Here is a 25814-nt window from a genome sequence, read left to right as displayed (position 1 = left end):
CCACCGGCATGGAAGGAGGTTGGTTGAAAGTATATCCAGGCTGAGAGGCATTAACAGATACCTGCATGATTTCCGGAACCTGCTGCAAAAAGCGGCCAGTGAGCCGGTCCATTAAGGTGCTGCGTGCAATGTCTGCGCGCTGGTACAAGGCCTGCTTGCGGTCACACAAGATGTACAGAGCCCGAGAGCAGGACTCTAAAACATCTTCCTCTGTATGCTTCTCCAAGATCTCCTGAACCTCAGCCAACAGTGTATCTAGAAACTAGGGGGAATAAACATAAAAAGAAGCGAGTCGCTTTTCCTATACCTGGAGTATGGAATGGGAGAGAGACACAAGGAGAAATGTACAGAGGCAGCCAAGCTCATTCCCATGTCTCTTCCAGCTATGACAAGGAAAAAAAAAAACCCAAATCTGCCACCAGGTGGTACATGGTTTATGGCATTTTCTTTTGAGTTTGCTGGCAAGTCTTTGCACTCTAGCACCATCTAGAGGCAGGATTTAACATCTGTATATTATATCAAAATAATCCCTGTCTCTCAAGTGCAGGGAGGCCCAAACAGCCCCCCATCAGCCCAGTAAATAGTAACTGTCTATGGCATCTTACCGGAGCCCCTCTGGCCACAGATTGCCAGTCCAGGCTTGGCCCTATCTTCCATTGCCTGGTAGTCGCGTCTCTTTGTCCACTCCCTTACCTTTTCCATTCTGTCTGTACAGTAAATCTCCAGCTCCATAAAGGAAGTGATCTTCAGAAGAGTTCTCACCTTCTTGCTATCAGCTGAAAACTGAGGGAAGAGAATACTCTCAAGGGAAGTTCTTAAAAAAACCTATGAAATAGGTGTATGTGTCAGTGTATATATAGTTCTGTGTGGTATGGGCATATATATATTCTTTTTTTTATTCAGGTCCTCTCCTATTTAAATAGTGTACTAGTCTTTTCTTCTAACCATTCCCTGGTTGGACCCTAGCAACCAGATAGCTGATGAAACTCCTAACTGGAGAGCTGGTGAACAAAATGTAAAATAATTTAAAAACTAAAAAATAATAAAAAAATGAAGACCAATGGAAAATTATCTCAGAATATTACTCTCTACATTGTGCTAAAAGTTAACTCAAAGGTTCGATTCCCACACTCCTCTGCCTTCCTGTCCCTCAACCAGCTCCACAGACTGGGCAGAGAGGACAGCCTTGAAGATGATGTTGTTTGGAAGACATACAGGGCAAGCAAACCTGCTCTTCAGTGGCCCATTCTGAGCTACTAAATAAAGGTGCCCTTTTTATAAATAAATTGCCATAAATGTACCTTCGCCAAGAGAGGGGGAAGTGCAAGAATCATATGACGGGTCAATCGGCTTTTGTCTTCAGCCTTCCTGTCCTTTAATGCAAAAGCCTGGGAGAAAACACCAAGTAAAAGATGGCTTATTTGCTACTGTGCAAACAATAATAGGTGCACACACATGAGCAAACTGTCCTGCCTTTTGCACAGGTTAGTAAATGAAAACCAGAACTAGGGATGCACCAAAGCCACTGGCAGAACCCAGAATCCTTTGCAAAAGATTCAGCTGGATACTGAACTTAAGCTACATTGATCTTCTAGAACGTACATACCCTTCTAGCGGGCACTCTACCCACAGGAGACGTCCCCTCGACTGCCTGTCTCATAGACGCCACTAAGATTTCTATCAGAGCACTTTCATCCGTGTCATCCAAGCCTGGGGGGTAGAAATGGAAATGTTACACATAATGGCTGTGAGAAAGAGTCTGGGAAATCAAAACTGAAAAAGAAAGATATTGCGAGTTAATTGGATTATAAAGGTTGGGTCTAGTCTTACCCTCCTCTTCCAGCAGCAGCAGATCAGTCTGGCACACCCAGTCTTGCAGGGGGGCCCCAGCGCATTCCCACAAACTGTCTACCAGATACGCAGCATGTTCAGGGAGCTTGAGGGAACAGATGGACAGTAAGGGCCTATGTTACGGCCGCCGGATGATAGCTACTAGTTATTGTACACTTCTATGCATGTATATATTTTTGTGCCTAAGTCCGGCAATCTGTGGGTTGTGGTAAATGCCAGAGGGGCTGCTGTAAGGTGCCATAGTCACTCACTATTTATTGGGCCTATGGGGGGGCTGTTTGGGCCTCTGTGTACTGAAAATCAGGCCCAGACTGGCAATCTGTGGGTTGTGGTAAATGCCAGGGGGGCTGCTGTAAGGTGCCATAGACACTCATTATTTATTGGGCCTATGAGGGCGGGGCTGTTTGGGCCTCTGTGTACTGAAAATCAGGCCCGGACTGGCAATCTGTGGGTTCAGGCAAATGCCAGAGGGGCTGCTGTAAGGTGCCATAGACACTCACTATTTATTGGGCCTATGGGGGGGCTGTTTGGGCCTCTGTGTACTGAAAATCAGGCCCGGACTGGCAATCTGTAGGTTCAGGCAAATGCCAGAGAGGCTGCTGTAAGGTGCCATAGACAGTCACTATTTATTGGGCCTATGAGGGGGGGGGGGCTGTTTGGGCCTCTGTGTACTGAAAATCAGGCCCGGACTGGCAATCTGTAGGTTCAGGCAAATGCCAGAGGGGCTGCTGTAAGATGCCATAGCCAGTCATTATTTATTGGGCCAGTGGGGGGCTGTTTGGGCCTCTGTGTGCCTTAAATGCCAGGGCCTATTTTGATTCCCAGTCCGTGCCTGGCCTCAGCTCAAGTCCACTGTTTGTATTCTTAGAAGGACCTCACTACATGACTGGGAAGACATAAAGCACTGCTGTCCAACTTATTTCATGTAGTGGGCCAAATAATTCATGTTTAAGTATATAAAAATGATGGTGTCATGCAGTTAAGTCTATGGAGACCCAAATCAGACCGGGGGCTATAAAATAAATGGTTTTAAAAAAGTTCTACAAGAGAGAGAGAGCCCTAGTATAAAGGAAATCTAACTGATGAAAGGAACTAATATGGCCTACCTTACTCTTTATGAAGAATGACATCAGCAGTCGAAAGAAGGATACATTTCCGAGCCGATTTCTGCCTTTGGGACTTGTTTCAGCTACTGTGTGAGCTAGAACCCTGCCAGCAGATATAAACGGCGTGAAACATGGCAGAGATGAGAATAAACTTCCTCTCTATAGGTTATCATACAATAAGAAATAATGGGACTAAAGCGCTTTCTGCGGAACTGGATCCAAGACATAATAAACTAATGAAAAGTAGATGAGTGCAACATGTTCACTTGTATCAGTTGCCCCTTTACTTCACGTCTGAATGTGCTGCTAAGTATCAGCAACTTCTGAATAAACCAATTAAAAGTGGAGATTCATAAAATGTTCTGTCCATAAGGTGAGTGAGTACAAAGTGGAAGGTAAAGACTATTTATATATATATATATATATATATATATATATATATATATATATATATATATATATATATATATATATATATATATATATAGTGCAGTCTCTGCCACTGACCTCTGATACAGAAATGCCCCTGCTGCAGATGAAACTGCTCGACTGGATACAAACACGAAGGGGTAAATAGTGTCACAGTCCTTCTTACTCAGCATATCCTCCATGTTCCTGTATGAGAGACAATCAGATATATAGAAACATTGGGGTAACAGTCACCCTGCTATAGTTCCAGGGGTACCCAGGGCACAAATAAGCACTCACCCCAAATCCCCCCCTAACTGACCTTCAGGCTGGGCCCCCTTAGCCCATAACAAGGTTACAGATATATAGAAACATTGGGGTAACAGTCACCCCGATAAAGTTCCAGGGGTACCCAGGGCACAAATAAGCACTCACCCCAAATCCCCCCCTAACTGGCCTTCAGGCTGGGCCCCCTTAGCCCATAACAAGGTTACAGATATATAGAAACATTGGGGTAACAGTCACCCCGCTATAGTTCCAGGGGTACCCAGGGCAAAAATAAGCACTCACCCCAAATCCCCCCCTAACTGGCCTTCAGGCTGGGCCCCCTTAGCCCATAACAAGGTTACAGATATATAGAAACATTGGGGTAACAGTCACCCCGCTATAATTCCAGGGGTACCCAGGGCACAAATAAGCACTCACCCCAAATCCCCCCCTAACTGGCCTTCAGGCTGGGCCCCCTTAGCCCATAACAAGGTTACAGATATATAGAAACATTGGGGTAACAGTCACCCTGCTATAGTTCCAGGGGTACCCAGGGCACAAATAAGCCCTCACCCCAAATCCCCCCCTAACTGGCCTTCAGGCTGGGCCCCCTTAGCCCATATAAAGGTTACAGATATATAGAAACATTGGGGTAACAGTCACCCCGCTATAGTTCCAGGGGTACCCAGGGCACAAATAAGCACTCACCCCAAATCCCCCCCTAACTGGCCTTCAGGCTGGGCCCCCTTAGCCCATAACAAGGTTACAGATATATAGAAACATTGGGGTAACAGTCACCCCGCTATAGTTCCAGGGGTACCCAGGGCACAAATAAGCACTCACCCCAAATCCCCCCCTAACTGGCCTTCAGGCTGGGCCCCCTTAGCCCATAACAAGGTTACAGATATATAGAAACATTGGGGTAACAGTCACCCCGCTATAGTTCCAGGGGTACCCAGGGCACAAATAAGCACTCACCCCAAATCCCCCCCTAACTGGCCTTCAGGCTGGGCCCCCTTAGCCCATAACAAGGTTACAGATATATAGAAACATTGGGGTAACAGTCACCCTGCTATAGTTCCAGGGGTACTCAGGGCACAAATAAACACTCACCCCAAATCCCCCCCTAACTGGCCTTCAGGCTGGGCCCCCTTAGCCCATAACAAGGTTACAGATATATAGAAACATTGGGGTAACAGTCACCCTGCTATAGTTCCAGGGGCACCCAGTTTGGGAAACTAACTACTAACCACTACTAACTAGTTGTTGATACTCACTGTGAAATGAGTCCAATCAGTTTAATTGCCTCTACAGCAACCTGCTGCTCTTTATCTAACACCATGAATACCATACGGTTCTGTAAAAGGGGGGGGGGGTGACAGAAGTTTACACGGCGTACACACACTAGTACAATATGTATATGTACAGACTGAGGAGGGAAAGCGTGGGAATACGTGGAATTCACCTTGAATCTGCTAGTGAAAAGTTCCAGCTTTGGGGCCATCTCTGGGACACTGTATAAACTGTGCAATGTCCGGATGCACTGCAGCCTCACCGCCCCCTGCTGGAGAGACAAAGAGCACACACATGTACTGATAAAGGCACTGGGGGTCATTTAAAGACACTGGGCAATATCCCATAGCAACCAATCAGTGATTAACTTTTGTCATTGGTTGCATGGGTTACTGCCCAGGTGCGAAATTTGCCCAGCATGTTTAAATGACCCCCCCCACTGGCAGGTTTAGCCCTGCGAATGCTGCCATGCTCTGATTGGCTGTAGCCTGATCTATCCCTATGCAGTCAGACGCTCTGATTGGCTGCAAGCTTGGGTTTGAAATCTTAAAGGGGTTAAGTACGTGTAGTATGATGTAGAGAGTAATATTCTGTAACAATTTGTAATTGTTTTTTAATTTTTATTATTTGGAGTCGTTTAATTACTTCAATTTCCATTCAGCGGCTCTCCAGTTTGGAGTTTCAGCAGCGATCTGGTTGCTATGTAAGGGCGTAACTACAGAGGGAGCAGACCCTGTAGTTGCAGGAGGGGCTGGGAGAGTAGAGGGCCCAGTCTAATGTCCTTATCATTTACAGTAGGGGGTACATTATCCCTTATAATACATGAGTGATACTCAGAGTTCCCTGTATAACTCAGCCTGCAGCCTTGTGCCTTTATATGGGCACAGAACCCCTCAGTGACTGCTAATATCCTTATCATTTACAGTAGGGGGTACATTATCCCTTATAATACATGAGTGATACTCAGAGTTCCCTGTATAACTCAGCCTGCAGCCTTGTGCCTTTATATGGGCACAGAACCCCTCAGTGACTGCTAATATCCTTATCATTTACAGTAGGGGGTACATTATCCCTTATAATACATGAGTGATACTCAGAGTTCCCTGTATAACTCAGCCTGCAGCCTTGTGCCTTTATATGGGCACAGAACCTCTCAGTGATTGCGAATATCCTTATCATTTACAGTAGGGGGTACACTACTTGAAACATACTCTGTTACACTACTGCAAACCTTTTGAATTTAAAATTTTAAAGGATAATAGGGTTTAAACCCTGCATGCTTCTGATTTGATTCTATCAGTTGCGTGTTATCGTGTTACGTGTTATCAGATGCAATAGCGCAGTTACTGCTATCTGTACAAAAAAAAATTAAATAAAACCCAAAACAAAAAAAGGCCAACTTTCAAATTATATCAGCTGGCCGGTTAGCTCAGTTGGTTAGAGCGTGGTGCTAATAACGCCAAGGTCGCGGGTTCGATCCCCGTACGGGCCACGTGTTCTTTTCATTACAGAATGTCCCACAAGCACTTTACACTTACCTGTCGGCAGCTCATTACACACGGGCGCCCCCATAACCGGTATTTTACAATATGGATAGGCTGCAGTGTGTAAGTACACGGAGGAATGTGATTGGTTTATAGGGCCAGGTAAGCTGACGTGAGTTGGATGTGAATTATTGCAGTTTCCCTTTACCGGAGCAATTCATTGATTTCAGCCTGTACGTGCTCAGGGCAGGAGTAATCCCTATAACGGTATCTCTCATGGGCTTACTGGCACTTACAGGGTTAACTCATCTGTTATTCTAAATTCAGACGCTATTAGAAAGTTTTCTCTGCATTCGCCACCTAGTGGCAAAACACAGACACTGCTATAGAGAATGTTTGATACTGAGCAATAACTAATGCAGCAGTGCCACCCATATATTTACATTAAAGGTGTTGTTCACCTTTGAGTTAACATTCAGTATGTATTCTGAGACAATTTGCAATTGGTCTTCATTTTTTATTATTTGTAGTTTTTTAGTTATTTCATTTTCAGTTCAGGATCCCTCCACTTTTCGTTTCAGAAGCGTTTCAGAAGCTATTTGGTTGCTAGGGTTCAAGTTACGTTGGCAACCAGGGGGTGGTTTCGGATGAGAGACTGGTATATGAATAGGAGAGGGGCTGAATAGAAAAGATAGTTACAAAAAGTAACAATAACAATAAATCTGTAGCCTCACAGAGCAATAGCTTTTTGGCTGCCGGGGTCAGTGACCCGCATTAAAAAACTGCAAAGAGTTAGAAGAAGAAGGCAAATAATTTGAAAACTATAAAACAAATAAATAATGAAGATCAATTAAAAAAGTTACTTAGAATAGGCCCTTCTATAACATACTAAAAGTCACACTTTACTGTTGCGCTGCAAGTTGGAGTGATATCTCCCCCCCTCACCCCCAGCAGCCAATCAGCAGAACAATGGGAAGGGAGCAAGATAGCAGCTCCCAGTAGGTATCAGAATAGCACTCAATAGTAAGAAATCCAAGTCCGGCTTGGGACTCCTCCAGTTACATGGGAGTAGGAGAAACAATAGGTTAGCTGAAAGCAGTTCTAATGTGTAGCGCTGGCTGAAAGCTCAGACTCAGGCACACTTTACTGCTGCGCTGCAAGTTGGAGTGATATCCCCCCCTCACCCCCAGCAGCCGATCAGCAGAACAATGGGAAGGGAGCAAGATAGCAGCTCCCAGTAGGTATCAGAATAGCACTCAATAGTAAGAAATCCAAGTCCGGCTTGGGACTCCTCCAGTTACATGGGAGTAGGAGAAACAATAGGTTAGCTGAAAGCAGTTCTAATGTGTAGCGCTGGCTGAAAGCTCAGACTCAGGCACAAGGCACTGAGATGGCGCCTACACACCAATATTACAGTTACAAATACATTTGTTGGTTCAAGAATAAAAGGTTAAATGGCAGAGGGAATTATTTGCTGTGTAACAGTGTCATTTAGAAATAAAAAGTGCCCCATAAATATCATGACAGTGACCTTTAAGGTTAAAAGATTTTCAAACAGACATTTACAAAATATTTACATACCAATGACCGTTAGGACACGCTCACTAAACATTTGAAACCCAGACAGGGACCTGAGAGGATCTATAGGGAGCTCCAATAAAGGGGCCATTTTTACAGATAGGGTTAATCGTTTCCCCAAATTCATTATTGCCTACAGGATTAGAGGTTTTTTTTGTTTATCCTATATGTCTCCTCTAACTCTCTGCCTGTTGGTTCCCTTCTAACCTTGTCATAGAGAGTCCATCCGACATATTTGAGGCAGCTGTCGCTCAGAAATGATTGGCTGTATGTTCTCATCCAAACCCCGATCTCTTCCATACAGATGGCTCGGATGTCTGCAGACGTGTCACTAACATAAGAAGACAAAAATCAGAGAGTAGAGCAAACAATAACACGGGCTGTACGGGGGGGAGCAAGGATACAACAAACTTTATGACTTTATTGGTCTTTATTTTTGTTTTTTAATTATCTTCCTTCCTCTTCTCTTTCCAGTTTTTTGCATGGGGGTCACTGACTCCGGCAGCCAAAAAGCTATTGCTCTGTGAGGCTACAATTTTATAACTGTTACTTTTTGAGACTTATCTCTCTATTTAGGCCCTACTCTAATCATGTTCCTGTCTCTCTGTCAAATGACTGCCTGGTTGCTAGGGTAAACTGGACCCTAGCAACCAGACAGCTGTCGAAATTCCTAACTGGAGAGGTGCTAAATAATTTAAAAACCTCACATAATAAAAAATGAAAACCAAAGTAGTATTTTCTACATCAAACTTAAAGGTGAACAACCCATTTGAAACATTAAAAATGCCACAAGGATTGTTCTGCTGTTGATATGGGTTTTATTTCTGCCTAACTTCCTATGTATGTATTTATGTAGGTAGATACAGACAATGCCTTCATCAGATAGAGTTCAAGGCAATACTATACATTAGGGTGAAGACACACTGGGCTACTAGTAGCAGCTACTTTTTCACGGCTACTAAACTCCAGAAAATCCCCTGCCATAGACAAAACTGAAAATTGCCTCTGCTAAAACACAAGTAGAGACAATTATCAGTAAACGATCAGCATTGTCTATTTTAGTAGCCACGACAAGTAGCTGCTACTAGTAGCTCTGTGTGTCTTCACCCTTACTACTAGAAAAGCCAGGAAGCTAATATGATTTTGCAACAGTTAGATGGGCATTGTAATAAAGGTGGCCATATACGGGCCGCTCTTATCTGCCGATATCAGTTCTTTAGACCGAATTAGCAGCTTATCTGCCCGTGTATGGGCACCGCCGATGGGCCTCCCCGACCAATATCTGGCCTGAAACTGGGAAGATCTCAATCGGGCAGGTTTGATTTCTCCTTCGGATCGGGGACCGTATTGGCTCGCTGATGTGGTTCCCTAACCAACGCCTAAACCCACCATTTTAATTTGAATTAGCCCCAAATTGCCCATCCATGGGTGGGCATATCGGGAGTAGATCCACTCACTTGGCGATCTTCTCCCGATATGCCCAACTACGGGTGGGCGATATGGGGCTAATTCAGTTGTGGATCTTACCGTGAAGTGTCGGCGCTTGAGTTTTACACTCACCAGTAACGATGCACAAAAACTCCTTTAAAAATCCCATTCATCATATCCACGACCTCTTCCAGATTCCCCTGAAGCTGTGGGAGAGGGAAAGAAATCAGAATGGGTATGTGGTTCCTACACAGCACTGCTTACATGACAAGATGGCACTTAGTACTAAAGGTAGAGGTGCCATGTTTGGTTGAGGGTAGGCATGTTAAAGGGCACCTATCACCCCTATCACCAGAAGTGCTTGCTAACAGAGCTTGCACTCCACATAGGGGATGTTGTTGAACTATAATTCGAAGAAACTGGCAGTTGTGGTTAAATAGCATGTAAACTGGTGCCTGTTGCCCATCTCTGCTTTAAAGGGGTGGTTCACCTTTAAGTTAACTTTAAGTTATTCCTATTCCTAGCAACTCGGCAATTGGTCTGTATTTTATAGTTTTTTAATCATTTGCCTTCCTCTTTTACATCCTTCCAGCTGTGAAATAGGGGTCACGGACCCAGGCAGCCACAAAACGATTGCTTTGTGAGGTTACAGTTTGCTTTTATTCCCTATTGTTCTATTCAGTCCCTCTCCTATTCATATTCCAGTCTTGGTTGGCCTGGTTGTTAAGGTAAACAAGACACTAGCAACCAGATAGCTGCTGAAATGCCAAACTGGATTGGTGCTAAATAACTGAAAAGCCACAAAAATAAAGAATGAAAACCAATTGCAAATTGCCTTACAATATCAATGCCTATGTCTTATTAAAAGTTAATTGAAAAGTGAACAACCCTTTTAAAGATGATATATTACAGATCCTAGTGAGTGGAAAGACCCTGTTTCTTTAACAAAAGAATGAAATAAACCAATAAGGTGCTACGGCTTTCGCAGGAAGGAAAAGCGAAGAATGGGTCCCATAGATAAAGAAAGGAGGTGTGCCCACCTAATCTGTGGCCCTTTTTGCCACAAACCACTCACCCCTCTCTGCTTGGCCAACAGGGCCTCCAGTCTCTCTGGAGATCTCGTCTCTGGGCTCTTTGCATGTTCCACAACAAACTGGCGCTTGGTCGTGTTTAGATGATGACTGACATCCCATGCCACCTTCACCAGGCCGCTCATTAGCTTCACGGCTAAGGAGGAAAAAAGAAAACATGCAGAAAACCACTACATAGAAAATATATTAATTGTTTTAAAAGGGAACTGCAGCTTCTGAACCTACATTTGTCCACACAACACAGAAACCCCTAATATGCTTATCACTTCAAAAAGTATGAATAAATAGAATTTTTATATGATGAAATCCAGCTGCAAAACAGTTCTTCTCTTTCTGCATCATTTGAAATCCTGGCAGGGGAGGAGGGACTAAAACACTACAAATTGTAACAACTTCTCCACAGTTTACAGGCAGCATGCAGGAACTACATAACCCACAATGCACTGCGATGTTCCTTTCCTTATTGACATCACGTGTGCAGCAGGGAATTGTGGGATTGGGAGGATGCAGGCTGAAGGCAGGCTGAGGGGAGTCAACTACTGTTACAAAGTAGTCAGCCAGACCAGCAGGGGAACAGGGGGCGGGGCCTAGGGAACTGTTCCAAACCATAATATTACATTAAACATCATGAAAAGGCAGCATATTTTTTTAACTGATGTATTAATTGCTTGAAATTATGTTTCCTTTCCCCTTTAAAGGAGAAGAAAGGCAGGGTTTAGAAGGTAAGATAGTACAGGGCATGTAAAGAAGATCGGTAGGAGAGAAGCAGAAGTACGCATGGAAGAAACAAGCCTTGAAAAATGTAGTTTAGAAACTAAAAAGGTGGGTACAGGACTCGTAAGGGCCACTCATTCCTTAGCAAGAGCTTTGATATAAAAATGGGGGTACAGGGAAGAACATTAACCCTTTTACTGCCAGCTGTTTTGGTCAAAGCGGAACTTGTATTGCAAGACAGTTTTTGAACATTTTGCACTGTTTCACTTTAGGGGCCTTTCCTCGGGGGGACTTTTAGTTTACCCAGGAAAACAATATATCGTTTTTTTCAGAACAACCTAAGCTTTCAAAATATGGTAGAATTTTTGTGTAATTCCAATTCTGTAACAAGATATAGACTTCTAAATTTCTAAAAATGCAAAAAAAAACAAATTTTCCATAATATAATCACATATACTAGAAACAAAAATTATTTTATGCACGAATATACACCTGATTTGGAAAGTCCCATGTCTCCTGAACGTGCCAGTACCAAATATATATAGTTTTATGGAGATTTGTCACTTGTATAGATCACAAACTCCCAGCAGTACCTACCAAATTCCCAAAGCACTGCTCCAGAAAGCTGCATACTTTAGATTTCAAGGGCAACAATTACACTAACAGAAGGTTTATCCCAGAAAATTGTACATTTTTGGAAAGAACAGATTCTGGGGAATACACAACTGTCTGTCTACTCCAAACTATCAAGTCGCAATGCTTTCCTAAAGTTATTGGTTTTTATCAAAATTTGTGATTTTTTTAAAAAATCGCTTCAAAGCTTCCAGTCTATAGTATCTTATCTCCTACAGGTCATAAAGTAACCACATAAACCCCCCTAAATATAAACGCCAGGGGTCCACTGAACAGTTTGATGCCCAATATGTATAGGTTTACCTAAGTATGTGGCCTGTAGGGGCCCCAATGTGAACATACCCCATATGAACTGTCATTTCTGTCATTTCAGCTCCTGCAAAATCAACACATTTACATCATTATATGTGGGATAATGCTAGTAAAAAGTACACTCACCCCAGAAAGTCATATATTTTTGGAAAGTACACATTCCCCCGAATCTATAATGGGTACCCGTGTCTTTCTACTCCAAAGTACCAAGCCGCACAGCTTTTCTAAAGTTAGCAATTTTGATGACATTTCCAAAAATCCCCTCAAAGCTTCCACTTTGCAGCATCTTATCTCCCACATAGCATTAGGTACCAAGATAAAACACCCTAAATATGAACCCCAGGGGTCCACTGAACAGTTTGATGCCCAATATGTATAGGTTTACCTAAGTATGTGGCATGTAGGGGCCCCAATGGGAACATACCCCCATATGATCTATCATTTCAGCTCCAGCAAAATCAACACATTTATATCCTTTATGTGGGATAATGCTACAAAAAAGTACGCTCACCCCAGAAAGCCATATATTTTTGGAAAGTACACATCCCCCCGAATCTATAATGGGTAAACATTTCTTCTTGCTTCAAATTACCAAGCTGTAAAGCTTTCCTAAGTTTGCAGATTTATATGACATTTCGAAAATCGCATAAAAATGTTGTAATTTGCCGCATTTATCTCTCACAATTTCTTGATAAAGATCAGATAAAGGCAAATCACCCCAAATAGGAACACCTATGGTCTACTGAACAGTTTGATGCCCAATACGCATAGATATACCAAAGTCTGCGGTATATACTGAACCCAAAATGAAAATAGCGCATAAGGATTTCTCGCCTGCCAGCTCAGCTTTTGCACACAAAGCCCCCTGTCAGTGTATTATGTGCCAAAACTTCCCCTAACTATACAGTGACCCCCACAAAACCATATATTTTTGGAAAGTACACATCCTGACAAATCCAACAAGGGTAAAGAGTCCTTTCTACACCAAAGTACCAATCTGCAAAGCTTTCCTAAAGTTTTTGGTTTTTATGACATTTCAGAAAATCGCCAAAAAATGTTGCAATTTGCCACATTTATCTCACATAATTTCTTGCGTACAAAGGCAACTCACCCCAAATAGGAACAACAGAGGCCTACTGAACAGTTTGATGCCCAATACGCATATATATACCAAAGTCTGCGGTATGTACTGAACCCAAAATGAAAATAGCGCATAAGGATTTCTCGCCTGCCAGCTCAGCTTTTGCACACAGAGCCCCCTGTCAGTGTATTATGTGCAGTAACCTCCCCTAACTATACAGAGACCCCCAGAAAACCATATATTTTTGGAAAGTACACATTCTGATGAATTCAAAATAGGTAAAGTTATTTTTGTACACCAAAGTTACACCTGGCAAAGCTACGCTAAAAACAGATTAGGAACACATATACAGGGATAAAAATGCAATAAAACCACAAAAATTGTGCAAATCAGTGAAACAACAAAATAAGTCACATGACAGTGTAATTAGTGGTCAGAATATCTGATCCAATAGTCACGCTGTCAAAATAAACAGTTTTTAGGTAAAAGAAACTAAAAACAAAGTGGTAAAATGAAAAAAAAAAAAAAAAAAAAAAAGTGTTTGTGTATACATGTGTGTACATGTGTAAAAGTTGTGTGATAGTGTGTAAGTGTGTATATGAGTGTAAATAAGTGTATAAAAGTGTGAAAAATGAAAAAAAAAATAAAAATCAAACAAACAAACAAAAAAAATGCTAAAATGTGTGCTGTAAGTGTGTGTAAATGTATGTAAGTGTGTATAAATGTATGTAAGTGTGTGTGTAAGTGTGTAAATGCAAAAAAAAAAAATACTCCTTACCTGTCCTTGAAGACCGATCGCCTCCTCTTCAGTCGCGCCGGTGCTGGGGGAGAAGGAGGAAGCAGCAGACGCGATGCGATCGCGTCTGCTGCTTCCTGGAGGGTCCTGCGAGCGATCGGCTCGCAGGACCCTGATGACAGCCCCCCTGGCATGTTGCCCAGGGGGACTGTCATCGATAGAAACACTCTGCAGCGGCGGCACATGCCGCCGCTGCAGAGAGAAGACCTTAAACACCAACGACGTATGGGACACGTCGTTGGCGTTTAAGGCCTTTTACTGCCAGCACGTATGCCATACGTGCTTGGCAGTAAAAGAGTTAAAGAAGGAGCTTATTGATTAATGTTCAAGAATTTTGCCATTGTTTATGATTTATTAAAGGGCAAGTAAAGTGAAAGCCATAAAGCAGAGGCAAAGTGTTTTAGTGCAGACTAGCCCCAGGCCAGGGGCCCAAGCTTAGCCATTGTATCCGGGGGGCGGTGCCTAACAGATTGGCAGCCCTGCAATGAATTTCTGGGCTACTTTATTTTAACTTTCAAGCACTTAACATTCTTCTGTTTCTACTATATAAACCTAGATCTAGAAAATTTTCTCTCTCTCATCCATGCTGGCCCATTTTTTTAATCTGACGTGCCACCCTCAAGATCAAAGAAACATGGATTTAGATCCTGATCACATACAACGCTGCAATTTATTCAATATATCATGCATGTTATTGCTACAAAGTCTGACTGCCCCGGGCAAATGAAAAGGCATTGATTAATAAGAGCATAGGAAACAGCAGTGGCCTATTGATTGGTTCAAATGACGTTATGTCAGTCTGTATCTGCAGCACGTGGCAGAACAATATGATACAACCAAGTAATTAAAGGGGAACACAACCCATATTAAGCTTTTTGAAAAGTAAACATAATTTCAAGCAACTTTGCCATATACATCAGTTAACAAATGTGCAGCCTTTTCATGATTTTTAATGTAATAATATGCTTTGAAACAGTCCCCTAAGCCCCGCCCCCTGCTGATCTATTTTAGCAGCTATCTGGTTGCTATGGGCCAAATGACACTAGCAATCAAGCAGTTGTGTGAGTCATTAGAATATGAATAGGAGAGGGTCTGAATAAAAAGATAAGTAATAAAATATAACAATAACAATAAAATTGTAGCCTCACAGAGCAACAGATTTTCGGCTTCTGGGGTCAGTGACCTCCATTTGAAAGCTGCAAAGAGTTGAAAGAAGAAGGTAAGACCCTTTGTAAGGTTGCTAAGAATTGCTCATTCTATAACATACTAAAAGTTAATGTGAAGGTAGACCACCCTTTTAACAAATTTTGGTTTGAAAGCCTTTAAATGGTTACCGTGGGATATTTTAGTTTAATGTTCACAGTACAGGTATAGGATCTATTATCCAGAAAGCTCGGGACCAGGGGTTTTCCGGATAAGGGATCTTTCCGTAATTTGGATCTCCAAAAAAACCCATTAAATTAACCCAATAGGACTGTTCTGCCCCAATAAGGGGTAATTATATCTTAGTTGGGATCAAGTACAGGTACTGTTTTATTATTACAGAGAAAAGGGAATCATTTAACCATTAAATAAACCCAATAGGGCTGTTCTGGCCCAATAAGGGGTAATTATATCTTAGTTGGGATCAAGTACAGGTACTGTTTTATTATTACAGAGAAAAGGGAATCATTTAACCATTAAATAAACCCAATAGGGCTGTTCTGCCCCAATAAGGGGTAATTATATCTTAGTTGGGATCAAGTACAGGTACTGTTTTATTATTACAGAGAAAAGGGAATCATTTAACCATTAAATAAACCTAATAGGGCTGTTCTGCCCCCAATAAGGGGTAATTATATCTTAGTTGGGATCAAGTACAGGTACTGTTTTATTATTACAGAGAAAAGGGAATCATTTAACCATTAAATAAACCCAATAGGGCTGTTCTGCCCAATAAGGGGTAATTATATCTTAGTTGGGATCAAGTACAGGTACTGTTTTATTATTACAGAGAAAAGGGAATCATTTAACCATGAAATAAACCCAATAGGGCTGTTCTGCCCCCAATAAGGGGTAATTATATCTTAGTTGGGATCAAGTACAGGTACTGTTTTTATTATTACAGAGAAAAGGGAATCATTTAACCATGAAATAAACCCAATAGGGCTGTTCTGCCCCCAATAAGGGGTAATTATATCTTAGTTGGGATCAAGTACAGGTACTGTTTTATTATTACAGAGAAAAGGGAATCATTTAACCATGAAATAAACCCAATAGGGCTGTTCTGCCCCCAATAAGGGGTAATTATATCTTAGTTGGGATCAAGTACAGGTACTGTTTTATTATTACAGAGAAAAGGGAATCATTTATTATTATTATCATTTATTTATAAAGCGCCAACAAATTCCGCAGCGCTGTACAATAAGTGGGTTTCATACATTGGACATACAGAGTAACATATAAAGCAATCAATAACCGATACAAGAGGTGAAGAGGGCCCTGCCCAAAAGAGCTTACACTCTACAAGAGAGCTTAGGGGAAGGGAGCCCTGCCCAAAAGAGCTTACAATCTACAAGAGAGCTTAGGGGAAGGGAGCCCTGCCCAAAAGAGCTTACAATCTACAAGAGAGCTTAGGTGAAGAGAGCCCTGCCCAAAAGAGCTTACAATCTACAAGAGAGCTTAGGGGAAGGGAGCCCTGCCCAAAAGAGCTTACAATCTACAAGAGAGCTTAGGGGAAGGGAGCCCTGCCCAAAAGAGCTTACAATCTACAAGAGAGCTTAGGTGAAGAAAGCCCTGCCCAAAAGAGCTTACAATCTACAAGAGAGCTTAGGGGAAGGGAGCCCTGCCCAAAAGAGCTTACAATCTACAAGGAGAAAGGGTTGAGACACAAGGTGTGGGAAATTTAACCATGAAATAAACCCAATAGGGCTGTTCTGCCCCCAATAAGGGGTAATTGTATCTTAGTTGGGATCAAGTACAGGTACTGTTTTATTATTACAGAGAAAAGGGAATCATTTAACCATGAAATAAACCCAATAGGGCTGTTCTGCCCCAATAAGGGGTAATTATATCTTAGTTGGGATCAAGTACAGGTACTGTTTTATTATTACAGAGAAAAGGGAATCATTTAACCATGAAATAAACCCAATAGGGCTGTTCTGCCCCCAATAAGGGGTAATTATATCTTAGTTGGGATCAAGTACAGGTACTGTTTTATTATTACAGAGAAAAGGGAATCATTTAACCATGAAATAAACCCAATAGGGCTGTTCTGCCCCCAATAAGGGGTAATTATATCTTAGTTGGGATCAAGTACAGGTACTGTTTTATTATTACAGAGAAAAGGGAATCATTTAACCATGAAATAAACCCAATAGGGCTGTTCTGCCCCCAATAAGGGGTAATTATATCTTAGTTGGGATCAAGTACAGGTACTGTTTTATTATTACAGAGAAAAGGGAATCATTTATTATTATTATCATTTATTTATAAAGCGCCAACAAATTCCGCAGCGCTGTACAATAAGTGGGTTTCATACATTGGACATACAGAGTAACATATAAAGCAATCAATAACCGATACAAGAGGTGAAGAGGGCCCTGCCCAAAAGAGCTTACACTCTACAAGAGAGCTTAGGGGAAGGGAGCCCTGCCCAAAAGAGCTTACAATCTACAAGAGAGCTTAGGGGAAGAGAGCCCTGCCCAAAAGAGCTTACAATCTACAAGAGAGCTTAGGGGAAGGGAGCCCTGCCCAAAAGAGCTTACAATCTACAAGAGAGCTTAGGTGAAGAGAGCCCTGCCCAAAAGAGCTTACAATCTACAAGAGAGTTTAGGGGAAGGGAGCCCTGCCCAAAAGAGCTTACAATCTACAAGAGAGCTTAGGTGAAGAAAGCCCTGCCCAAAAGAGCTTACAATCTACAAGAGAGCTTAGGGGAAGGGAGCCCTGCCCAAAAGAGCTTACAATCTACAAGGAGAAAGGGTTGAGACACAAGGTGTGGGAAATTTAACCATGAAATAAACCCAATAGGGCTGTTCTGCCCCCAATAAGGGGTAATTGTATCTTAGTTGGGATCAAGTACAGGTACTGTTTTATTATTACAGAGAAAAGGGAATCATTTAACCATGAAATAAACCCAATAGGGCTGTTCTGCCCCAATAAGGGGTAATTATATCTTAGTTGGGATCAAGTACAGGTACTGTTTTATTATTACAGAGAAAAGGGAATCATTTAACCATGAAATAAACCCAATAGGGCTGTTCTGCCCCCAATAAGGGGTAATTATATCTTAGTTGGGATCAAGTACAGGTACTGTTTTATTATTACAGAGAAAAGGGAATCATTTAACCATGAAATAAACCCAATAGGGCTGTTCTGCCCCCAATAAGGGGTAATTATATCTTAGTTGGGATCAAGTACAGGTACTGTTTTATTATTACAGAGAAAAGGGAATCATTTAACCATGAAATAAACCCAATAGGGCTGTTCTGCCCCAATAAGGGGTAATTATATCTTAGTTGGGATCAAGTACAGGTACTGTTTTATTATTACAGAGAAAAGGGATTCATTTAACCATTAAATAAACCCAATAGGGCTGTTCTGCCCCCAATAAGGGGTAATTATATCTTAGTTGGGATCAAGTACAGGTACTGTTTTATTATTACAGAGAAAAGGGAATCATTCAACCATGAAATAAACCCAATAGGGCTGTTCTGCCCCAATAAGGGGTAATTATATCTTAGGTGGGATCAAGTACAGGTGCAGTTTTTTTATTATTACAGAGAAAAGGGAATCATTTAACCATGAAATAAACCCAATAGGGCTGTTCTGCCCCAATAAGGGGTAATTATATCTTAGTTGGGATCAAGTACAGGTACTGTTTTATTATTACAGAGAAAAGGGAATCATTTAACCATTAAATAAACCCAATAGGGCTGTTCTGCCCCAATAAGGGGTAATTATATCTTAGTTGGGATCAAGTACAGGTACTGTTTTATTATTACAGAAAAAGGAAATCAATTTAAAAAATTTGAATTATTTGCTTATGATGGAGTCTATGGGAGATGGTCTTCCCATATTTTGGATCCCACACCTGTACTCAGGTGGGACTTTTACCTGCAAATGTGCTGGTATGGCGAAATGCACGGACTTGAGAATCCGACAGCCCCGTGAGCAGAGAGATGAGTGCGTCCATAAGAAGCTCATCATATATGATGTTGTACTGACATCTGTTTACCAGAACTTTAAAGAAATCCCCAAAATTAGCATGAAATTTCTTCCAAGGCTTGGTGCTTAAGAGCAACGGGTAATCTGGGGTTTCCTGCAGGCAGAAGAAAGGAAAACCATAAAGACACACACAGAATATGTGCATTGTTAAACAGAGATTAGAAATAGAAAAGGACTATGGGGCAATGGAAACAACTGTCACTGCAGAAGTGAGCTTGCAGGTTTACATAGGCAGAAGATTATACATTTATGCAGGGTCAATGGGTAACATACAAATGTGCACATAATGAGGGCATAAGGCAAGCCAGCAGCTAAAAGGCACGCAGAAGTTCATCATTTTATTGACTAAATATCCATCAGGGTGACAGGTTTGTCTATTTCAGCGCAGGGTGCCAGACAGAAGGGAGCAGAGAGCCGGTCCTGCCCCCCCAGCAGTAGCAGAGCCCAGCTGCAACCGAGCTTATTAGCAGCAAAAAAGCAATTAAATCCTCCTCTTCAGGGTGATCTTTCATTCTGACCTCGTTAAACTCCATTGTCATCTTGCGAATGATGTCAGAATTCTGCATGTTTTCCAGCATTTCCAGAGTGACCACACCTGGCATGGGGGAGAAATAAAATGTGAGATTTTGTTACAGTGTGTTTGGCAATAAAGGAAATCATTCCTTACCTCCCGCTGTGAGGCTACTGGGAATTACAGGGACATTAAAGGGATTCTGTCACGATATGTGGGGTACTTTTTATTTCTAAATAACACTGTTACACAGCAAATAATTCCCTCTGCCATTTAATCTTTTATTCTTGAACCAACAAATGTATTTGTAACTGTAATATTGGTGTGTAGGCGCCATCTCAGTGCATTGTGCCTGAGTCTGAGCTTTCAGCCAGCGCTACACATTAGAACTGCTTTCAGCTAACCTATTGTTGAGGGGGGGATATCACTCCAACTTGCAGCGCAGCAGTAAAGTGTGCCTGAGTCTGAGCTTTCAGAAGGAGCCAGCGCTACATATTAGAACTGCTGTCAGCTAACCTATTGTTTCTCCTACTCCCATGTAACTGGAGGAGTCCCAAGCGGACTTGGATTTCTTACTATTGAGTGCTATTCTGATACCTACTGGGAGCTGCTATCTTGCTCCCTTCCCATTGTTCTGCTGATCGGCTGCTGGGGGGGATATCACTCCAACTTGCAGCGCAGCAGTAAAGTGTGAGTGAAGTTTATCAGAGCACAGGTCACATGGCTGTGGCACCCTGGGAAATGAAGAACATGGCTAGCCCCATGGGAAAAACATTACAATGCAGGATTCTGCTGGAGAAGCTCTATTAAATGATGGGTTTTGAAAAAAATCATGTTTTCCCACATCAGTTAATAATGCTATAATATAGATAACCACGCAGAAAACAACCACCAACCACTCTCTGCACTCACCATTACAGCCACACGCCAGCATGAGGAAATTGATCAGTTCTAACAGAGCCGCCTCACGATCCTGTTTGTAACTATCCAACCAATCGTCAACCAGTACCTGCAATGGGCAAGCAGAGACACAACTAAGATATCTTTAAAGATTTTCATTCACCCAGGCCATGATACTTAGCATCCAGTAATGCCAAAGCAACGGGACCTGCTGAGTAATCAAGTGGCTCAACTTATGCAACTTGAATGAGGGGAAATGTTTTCAAGATGGCTCAGCAATTCCAGTTGCTTTAGAGTAGAGATGTTATGGTTAGAATAAAGCAGGAGCTTGTTGAAGGTGTAGAGGTTGGGTAATTCAGAAGAAGCAGCTCGTAGACAAGAATACCCAGACTCCTCAGGAAGTCCACTTGCTTTAGACTTTTCTATTAGATACTTCTATCTGAGATTTATTTGTCCTTACTATGAACGAACCACATTATTATAACATTACTATATCTTACGTGCATGGCACTCCTGCCCATTCTAATTGCCTCAAACAAGTCCTTGGCGCACACCGTTTCCTCTGCAATCCTGGGACGTTTAGCTGCCTGCAGATACAAAGAAACAGAGACAAATGAATCCTTCAGTGCGTGCTGGGTAATAAGCAAAATACAGAACATGGCAACCCTGACATAAATAAAACACAAACAAAACCCAATATAAATATTCGTATCACTCACCACAGTTTCTCCCGGTGATGCTCTCCGGGGTCTTTTACTCAAAGTTTCCTCAAAATCGCTTCCTTCGTCGGATATGGACTCATCAGTCTCGGTGACTATATCCCTAGGAACAATAGGTTACCAATAGGTTTCTCAGAAACGAAACTTATCAAAACAATGTCCCAGTTTCCCCAAGTGGTCTGTTGTGTACTGGTCTGAAAGAGCCATTCCCACCATATTCATTAGCAAGGGGCTAAAACTTATGAGTTATGCTGGAAAACAAATATACTTGTATAAGCTACCTTGAGTATTAAAACGCACACTCAAATATACATAATCAATATTTCCTCACAGTACTGTCGGTGTCTCGTCGAGGCCTCTTTGTTCTGATGCCAACTGAGACACAGGCCCTTCGGAAGCGACACTGGAGGGTGTCAGGTAAGGTGCTCCGCCTTCAGGAGAGGAACCGCTGTATTTGGGGTGCGGAGAATTCTCTATTGAAGAGGAGCCATGAGCAGACATAACTGAGGAGGATTTCTGGTGTGAGTGATGCATCCTGGGAAGAAAATAAGCACACAGACATGATACTTTGCCTACAGTGTCCATTCTCTAGAGCAGGGGTCCCCAACCTTTCTTACTCATGAGCCACAGTCAAATGTAAAAAGACTTGGGGAGCAACACAAGCACCATAAAAGTTCATGGAGGAGCCAAATAAGGGCTGTGATTGGCTATTAGGCAGCCTCTATGCACCCTATCAGCTTACAGGGGGCTTTATTTGGTAGGAAATCTTGTTTTTATTCAACCAAAACTTGCCCCCAAGTCAGGAATTCAAATATAACTCCCTGGTTTGGGGGCACTGAGAGCAACATGTTGCCCCTGAGCCACTGGTTGGGGATCACTGCTCTAGAGGTTTAACCATTAGGAATATAGGTTTTAATACCCCTACATCCCGAAACATATATCTGCACTAATTAGCTAGAAACTATATTTATTTCTATTATCTTTTTGGCAAAGAGCTATTAAAGATTGTTTCCAGACAAATAAAAAAACCATGAAACTTGGTGGCCCAAAAGGGTGCTTGAGACTCAAAAAGGGAATCCATTTCCAGATAGGGGGAGTGCAATCCACACTAAAGTGAGGGAGACTTTACCACATCCAAATAATGCAAAATTGTTTCCTTTCCATTCTTCCAGGGCCCCGAAATATGTATCGATTAATATTCGTATGTAATTTGAATGTTCGGTGTTTAGTGCACAGTGCTGTGATCTATGGAATAATGTTTCCCTCATTGCTGTGAAAGCAACAGAGACACCAAATAAAGGTTCCAAGGGGGACATCTAAAGTGTGGAACCTTACAAGCTACCTCTTTTGGACTTGGAACTAAAGCTTAAAAAAAAAAATATAAATTCTGTATATTTTACTATACCGTCCCAAAGCTTCAGCAGCAGTATGGCAGTAAGGATCCACCCTGGACCTTTACTCTGTGCTGCTTATGGGAAACTAAATGTAAAAGCCTACGGCTCTACCCAGAATTACAAATATTCTGGCAATGTAAATTGGTAATACCCTACTGATCCCTCCCTTCCCTGACCCTCTCTGTTGACGGATTACCTCTCAAAAGGCCAGACCTGACTATAGCCTGCCCACTTACCCACCCCACGGGCTCCCCCGATGCAAAGGCCGGTATAATTAAAAAAAAAAAAAAAGATGTCTCCCCTACATCTAAGGGAAGCAGTGACAGGCAGGGGCATTTTGACAACTTATATTTCCTGCCTGAGTCACTCTATGTGCTGTGGACTTTAGGGCTATGGCATGGAAGTGCCCCAGGCAGTAAGCACCCTCTATATATGAAAACTTGCACCCACTAGTACACGAATGGGATCCATTATCTAGAAACCAGTTATCCATAAATTATGGAAAGCCCGTCTCCCATAGACTCCATTTTAATCAAATAATTTAGATTTTAAAACTGATTTCTTTTCTCTCTGTAATAATAAAACAGTACCTGTACTTGATCCCAACTAAGATATAATTACCCCTTATTGGGGGCAGAACAGCCCTATTGGGTTTATTTCATGGTTAAATGATTCCCTTTTCTCTGTAATAATAAAACAGTACCTGTACTTGGTCCCAACTAAGATATAATTACCCCTTATTGGGGGCAGAACAGCCCTATTGGGTTTATTTCATGGTTAAATGATTCCCTTTTCTCTGTAATAATAAAACAGTACCTGTACTTGATCCCAACTAAGATATAATTACCCCTTATTGGGGCAGAACAGCCCTATTGGGTTTATTTCATGGTTAAATGATTCCCTTTTCTCTGTAATAATAAAACAGTACCTGTACTTGATCCCAACTAAGATATAATTACCCCTTATTGGGGCAGAACAGCCCTATTGGGTTTATTTAATGGTTAAATGATTCCCTTTTCTCTGTAATAATAAAACAGTACCTGTACTTGATCCCAACTAAGATATAATTACCCCTTATTGGGGCAGAACAACCCTATTGGGTTTATTTCATGGTTAAATGATTCCCTTTTCTCTGTAATAATAAAACAGTACCTGTACTTGATCCCAACTAAGATATAATTACCCCTTATTGGGGGCAGAACAGCCCTATTGGGTTTATTTAATGGTTAAATGATTCCCTTTTCTCTGTAATAATAAAACAGTACCTGTACTTGATCCCAACTAAGATATAATTACCCCTTATTGGGGGCAGAACAGCCCTATTGGGTTTATTTAATGGTTAAATGATTCCCTTTTCTCTGTAATAATAAAACAGTACCTGTACTTGATCCCAACTAAGATATAATTACCCCTTATTGGGGCAGAACAGCCCTATTGGGTTTATTTAATGGTTAAATGATTCCCTTTTCTCTGTAATAATAAAACAGTACCTGTACTTGATCCCAACTAAGATATAATTACCCCTTATTGGGGCAGAACAGCCCTATTGGGTTTATTTCATGGTTAAATGATTCCCTTTTCTCTGTAATAATAAAACAGTACCTGTACTTGATCCCAACTAAGATATAATTACCCCTTATTGGGGCAGAACAGCCCTATTGGGTTTATTTAATGGTTAAATGATTCCCTTTTCTCTGTAATAATAAAACAGTACCTGTACTTGATCCCAACTAAGATATAATTACCCCTTATTGGGGCAGAACAGCCCTATTGGGTTTATTTAATGGTTAAATGATTCCCTTTTCTCTGTAATAATAAAACAGTACCTGTACTTGATCCCAACTAAGATATAATTACCCCTTATTGGGGGCAGAACACTACACCCATAATACATGGAGCAAATTACAGCCATGACTGACCCAACCACCCCTTAGGGTTGCCAACCTGTGGGCCTACTACTCTCTACATCCATTCATTCCCAGAATCCCAGCATAACTGGGCTGTGTGGGAATGACAAGGCCCCTATTATAGAACCTGTCAGGTGTTTTTTCTACTCTAAACGCCTCACAGAAGCCATTCCAGGGGAATCCCAGAATACACCGCGGTACGTCTCAATTAAATGGCGCCAAAAGCTTCGACCGCCTTTGTATAAGGCAGTCTGTGGTACGTTTAGTGGGATTAACGCTGTCACCTGAACACGTAAATGCGTCCCGACTTCACAAGCGTATAATTGTTCCGCAACAACGTTCCCTTTTACCGACTTTTACGACGTCAACATAAACGCACCGCCCACCGTTAAACCGGCGGCCTACCTTATACAGGAAGTCCCGCCTGCGCGGTATAGCCTGAGCCAATCGGAACAGGAACACAGTCGGCAGTAAAGGATTGGAGGTGATGAGGCCGCCATATTACTTAGGGCAAATCCTTTATTAGAAAGGCCAAGCTATTGGCAGCTGGGGACTCCATTTTACGTGATGATCATTAAATTCTGTCTCCATGGGCTTAAGTCTGGGGTTGCTGGTGTCTATATTAAATAACACCCGTTTATTTTACGGTTACTGTGGAAAAAATAGCTTGGAAAATTGACAATATCATATTGTCTAGTTTGTTTTAACCCTATCTGTTATACAGTTAAACATTACCACATGCAACGTTTGCCCTATGACCCTATAGTGAGCAATCCGCAGTGGGCGTGATGGTGGAGATATGAGGGTAGATGAAAAAAAATGCCACCATTTTACCGGTTTACTTCAAACCAAAATTCATCTTATGCTTGGTTACTAGGGTAATTAATCCCTAGCAACCATAAAGCAGTTGAAAATTGAAGCCATAGAGTAAAAAAAAAAAAGTAGTCAAAAAACTTCAAAACATGCAGACTGTCTAAAACTGTACATAGGCAGATCCGCTTGTTTGTCAAGGTTGCCAGTTTGGCCACCCATGTTTGGGCTGACAGATCATGCAGAGGGGCATTCTGGGACAAGGACTGCATCTATGTGCCAATGTGCTCCTTAGCCCACACACAGGCCAATAAACTGCCAATTTA

General features: G+C 41.9%; 1 protein-coding gene and 1 non-coding gene across 4 annotated transcripts in view; one reads left to right on the top strand and one right to left on the bottom strand.

Annotated features, from left to right (window-relative positions):
- stag3 (stromal antigen 3) overlaps positions 1-25079 on the bottom strand; it is a 39692-nt gene extending 14613 nt beyond the window's left edge. The window contains exons 1-19 of one of the 3 annotated variants that reach the window (XM_012953358.3): positions 24963-25079; positions 21709-21912; positions 21378-21480; positions 21159-21245; positions 20671-20767; positions 19766-19842; positions 19137-19341; positions 10491-10642; positions 9548-9621; positions 8195-8318; positions 5098-5196; positions 4910-4989; positions 3465-3572; positions 2958-3060; positions 1831-1936; positions 1607-1710; positions 1302-1388; positions 694-783; positions 62-262 (exon numbers count right to left, since the gene is read on the bottom strand). In XM_012953358.3, coding sequence (XP_012808812.2) covers positions 62-262; positions 694-783; positions 1302-1388; positions 1607-1710; positions 1831-1936; positions 2958-3060; positions 3465-3572; positions 4910-4989; positions 5098-5196; positions 8195-8318; positions 9548-9621; positions 10491-10642; positions 19137-19341; positions 19766-19842; positions 20671-20767; positions 21159-21245; positions 21378-21480; positions 21709-21911 — 2100 coding nt within the window. In that variant the 5' untranslated portion in view covers position 21912; positions 24963-25079. 3 annotated transcript variants of the gene reach the window in all.
- Positions 6344-6417, top strand: trnai-aau. Its single transcript has one exon. It is a non-coding gene; the product is annotated as a tRNA-Ile (tRNA).
- Positions 25080-25814: the final 735 nt, after the last annotated feature.

The sequence above is a fragment of the Xenopus tropicalis genome, chromosome 3, assembly GCF_000004195.4.
Source record: "Xenopus tropicalis strain Nigerian chromosome 3, UCB_Xtro_10.0, whole genome shotgun sequence".
Taxonomy (NCBI): Eukaryota; Metazoa; Chordata; class Amphibia; order Anura; family Pipidae; genus Xenopus; species Xenopus tropicalis.
The sequence above is the reverse complement of the archived record's forward strand: the minus strand, read 5'-3'. Positions and strand labels throughout refer to the sequence as shown.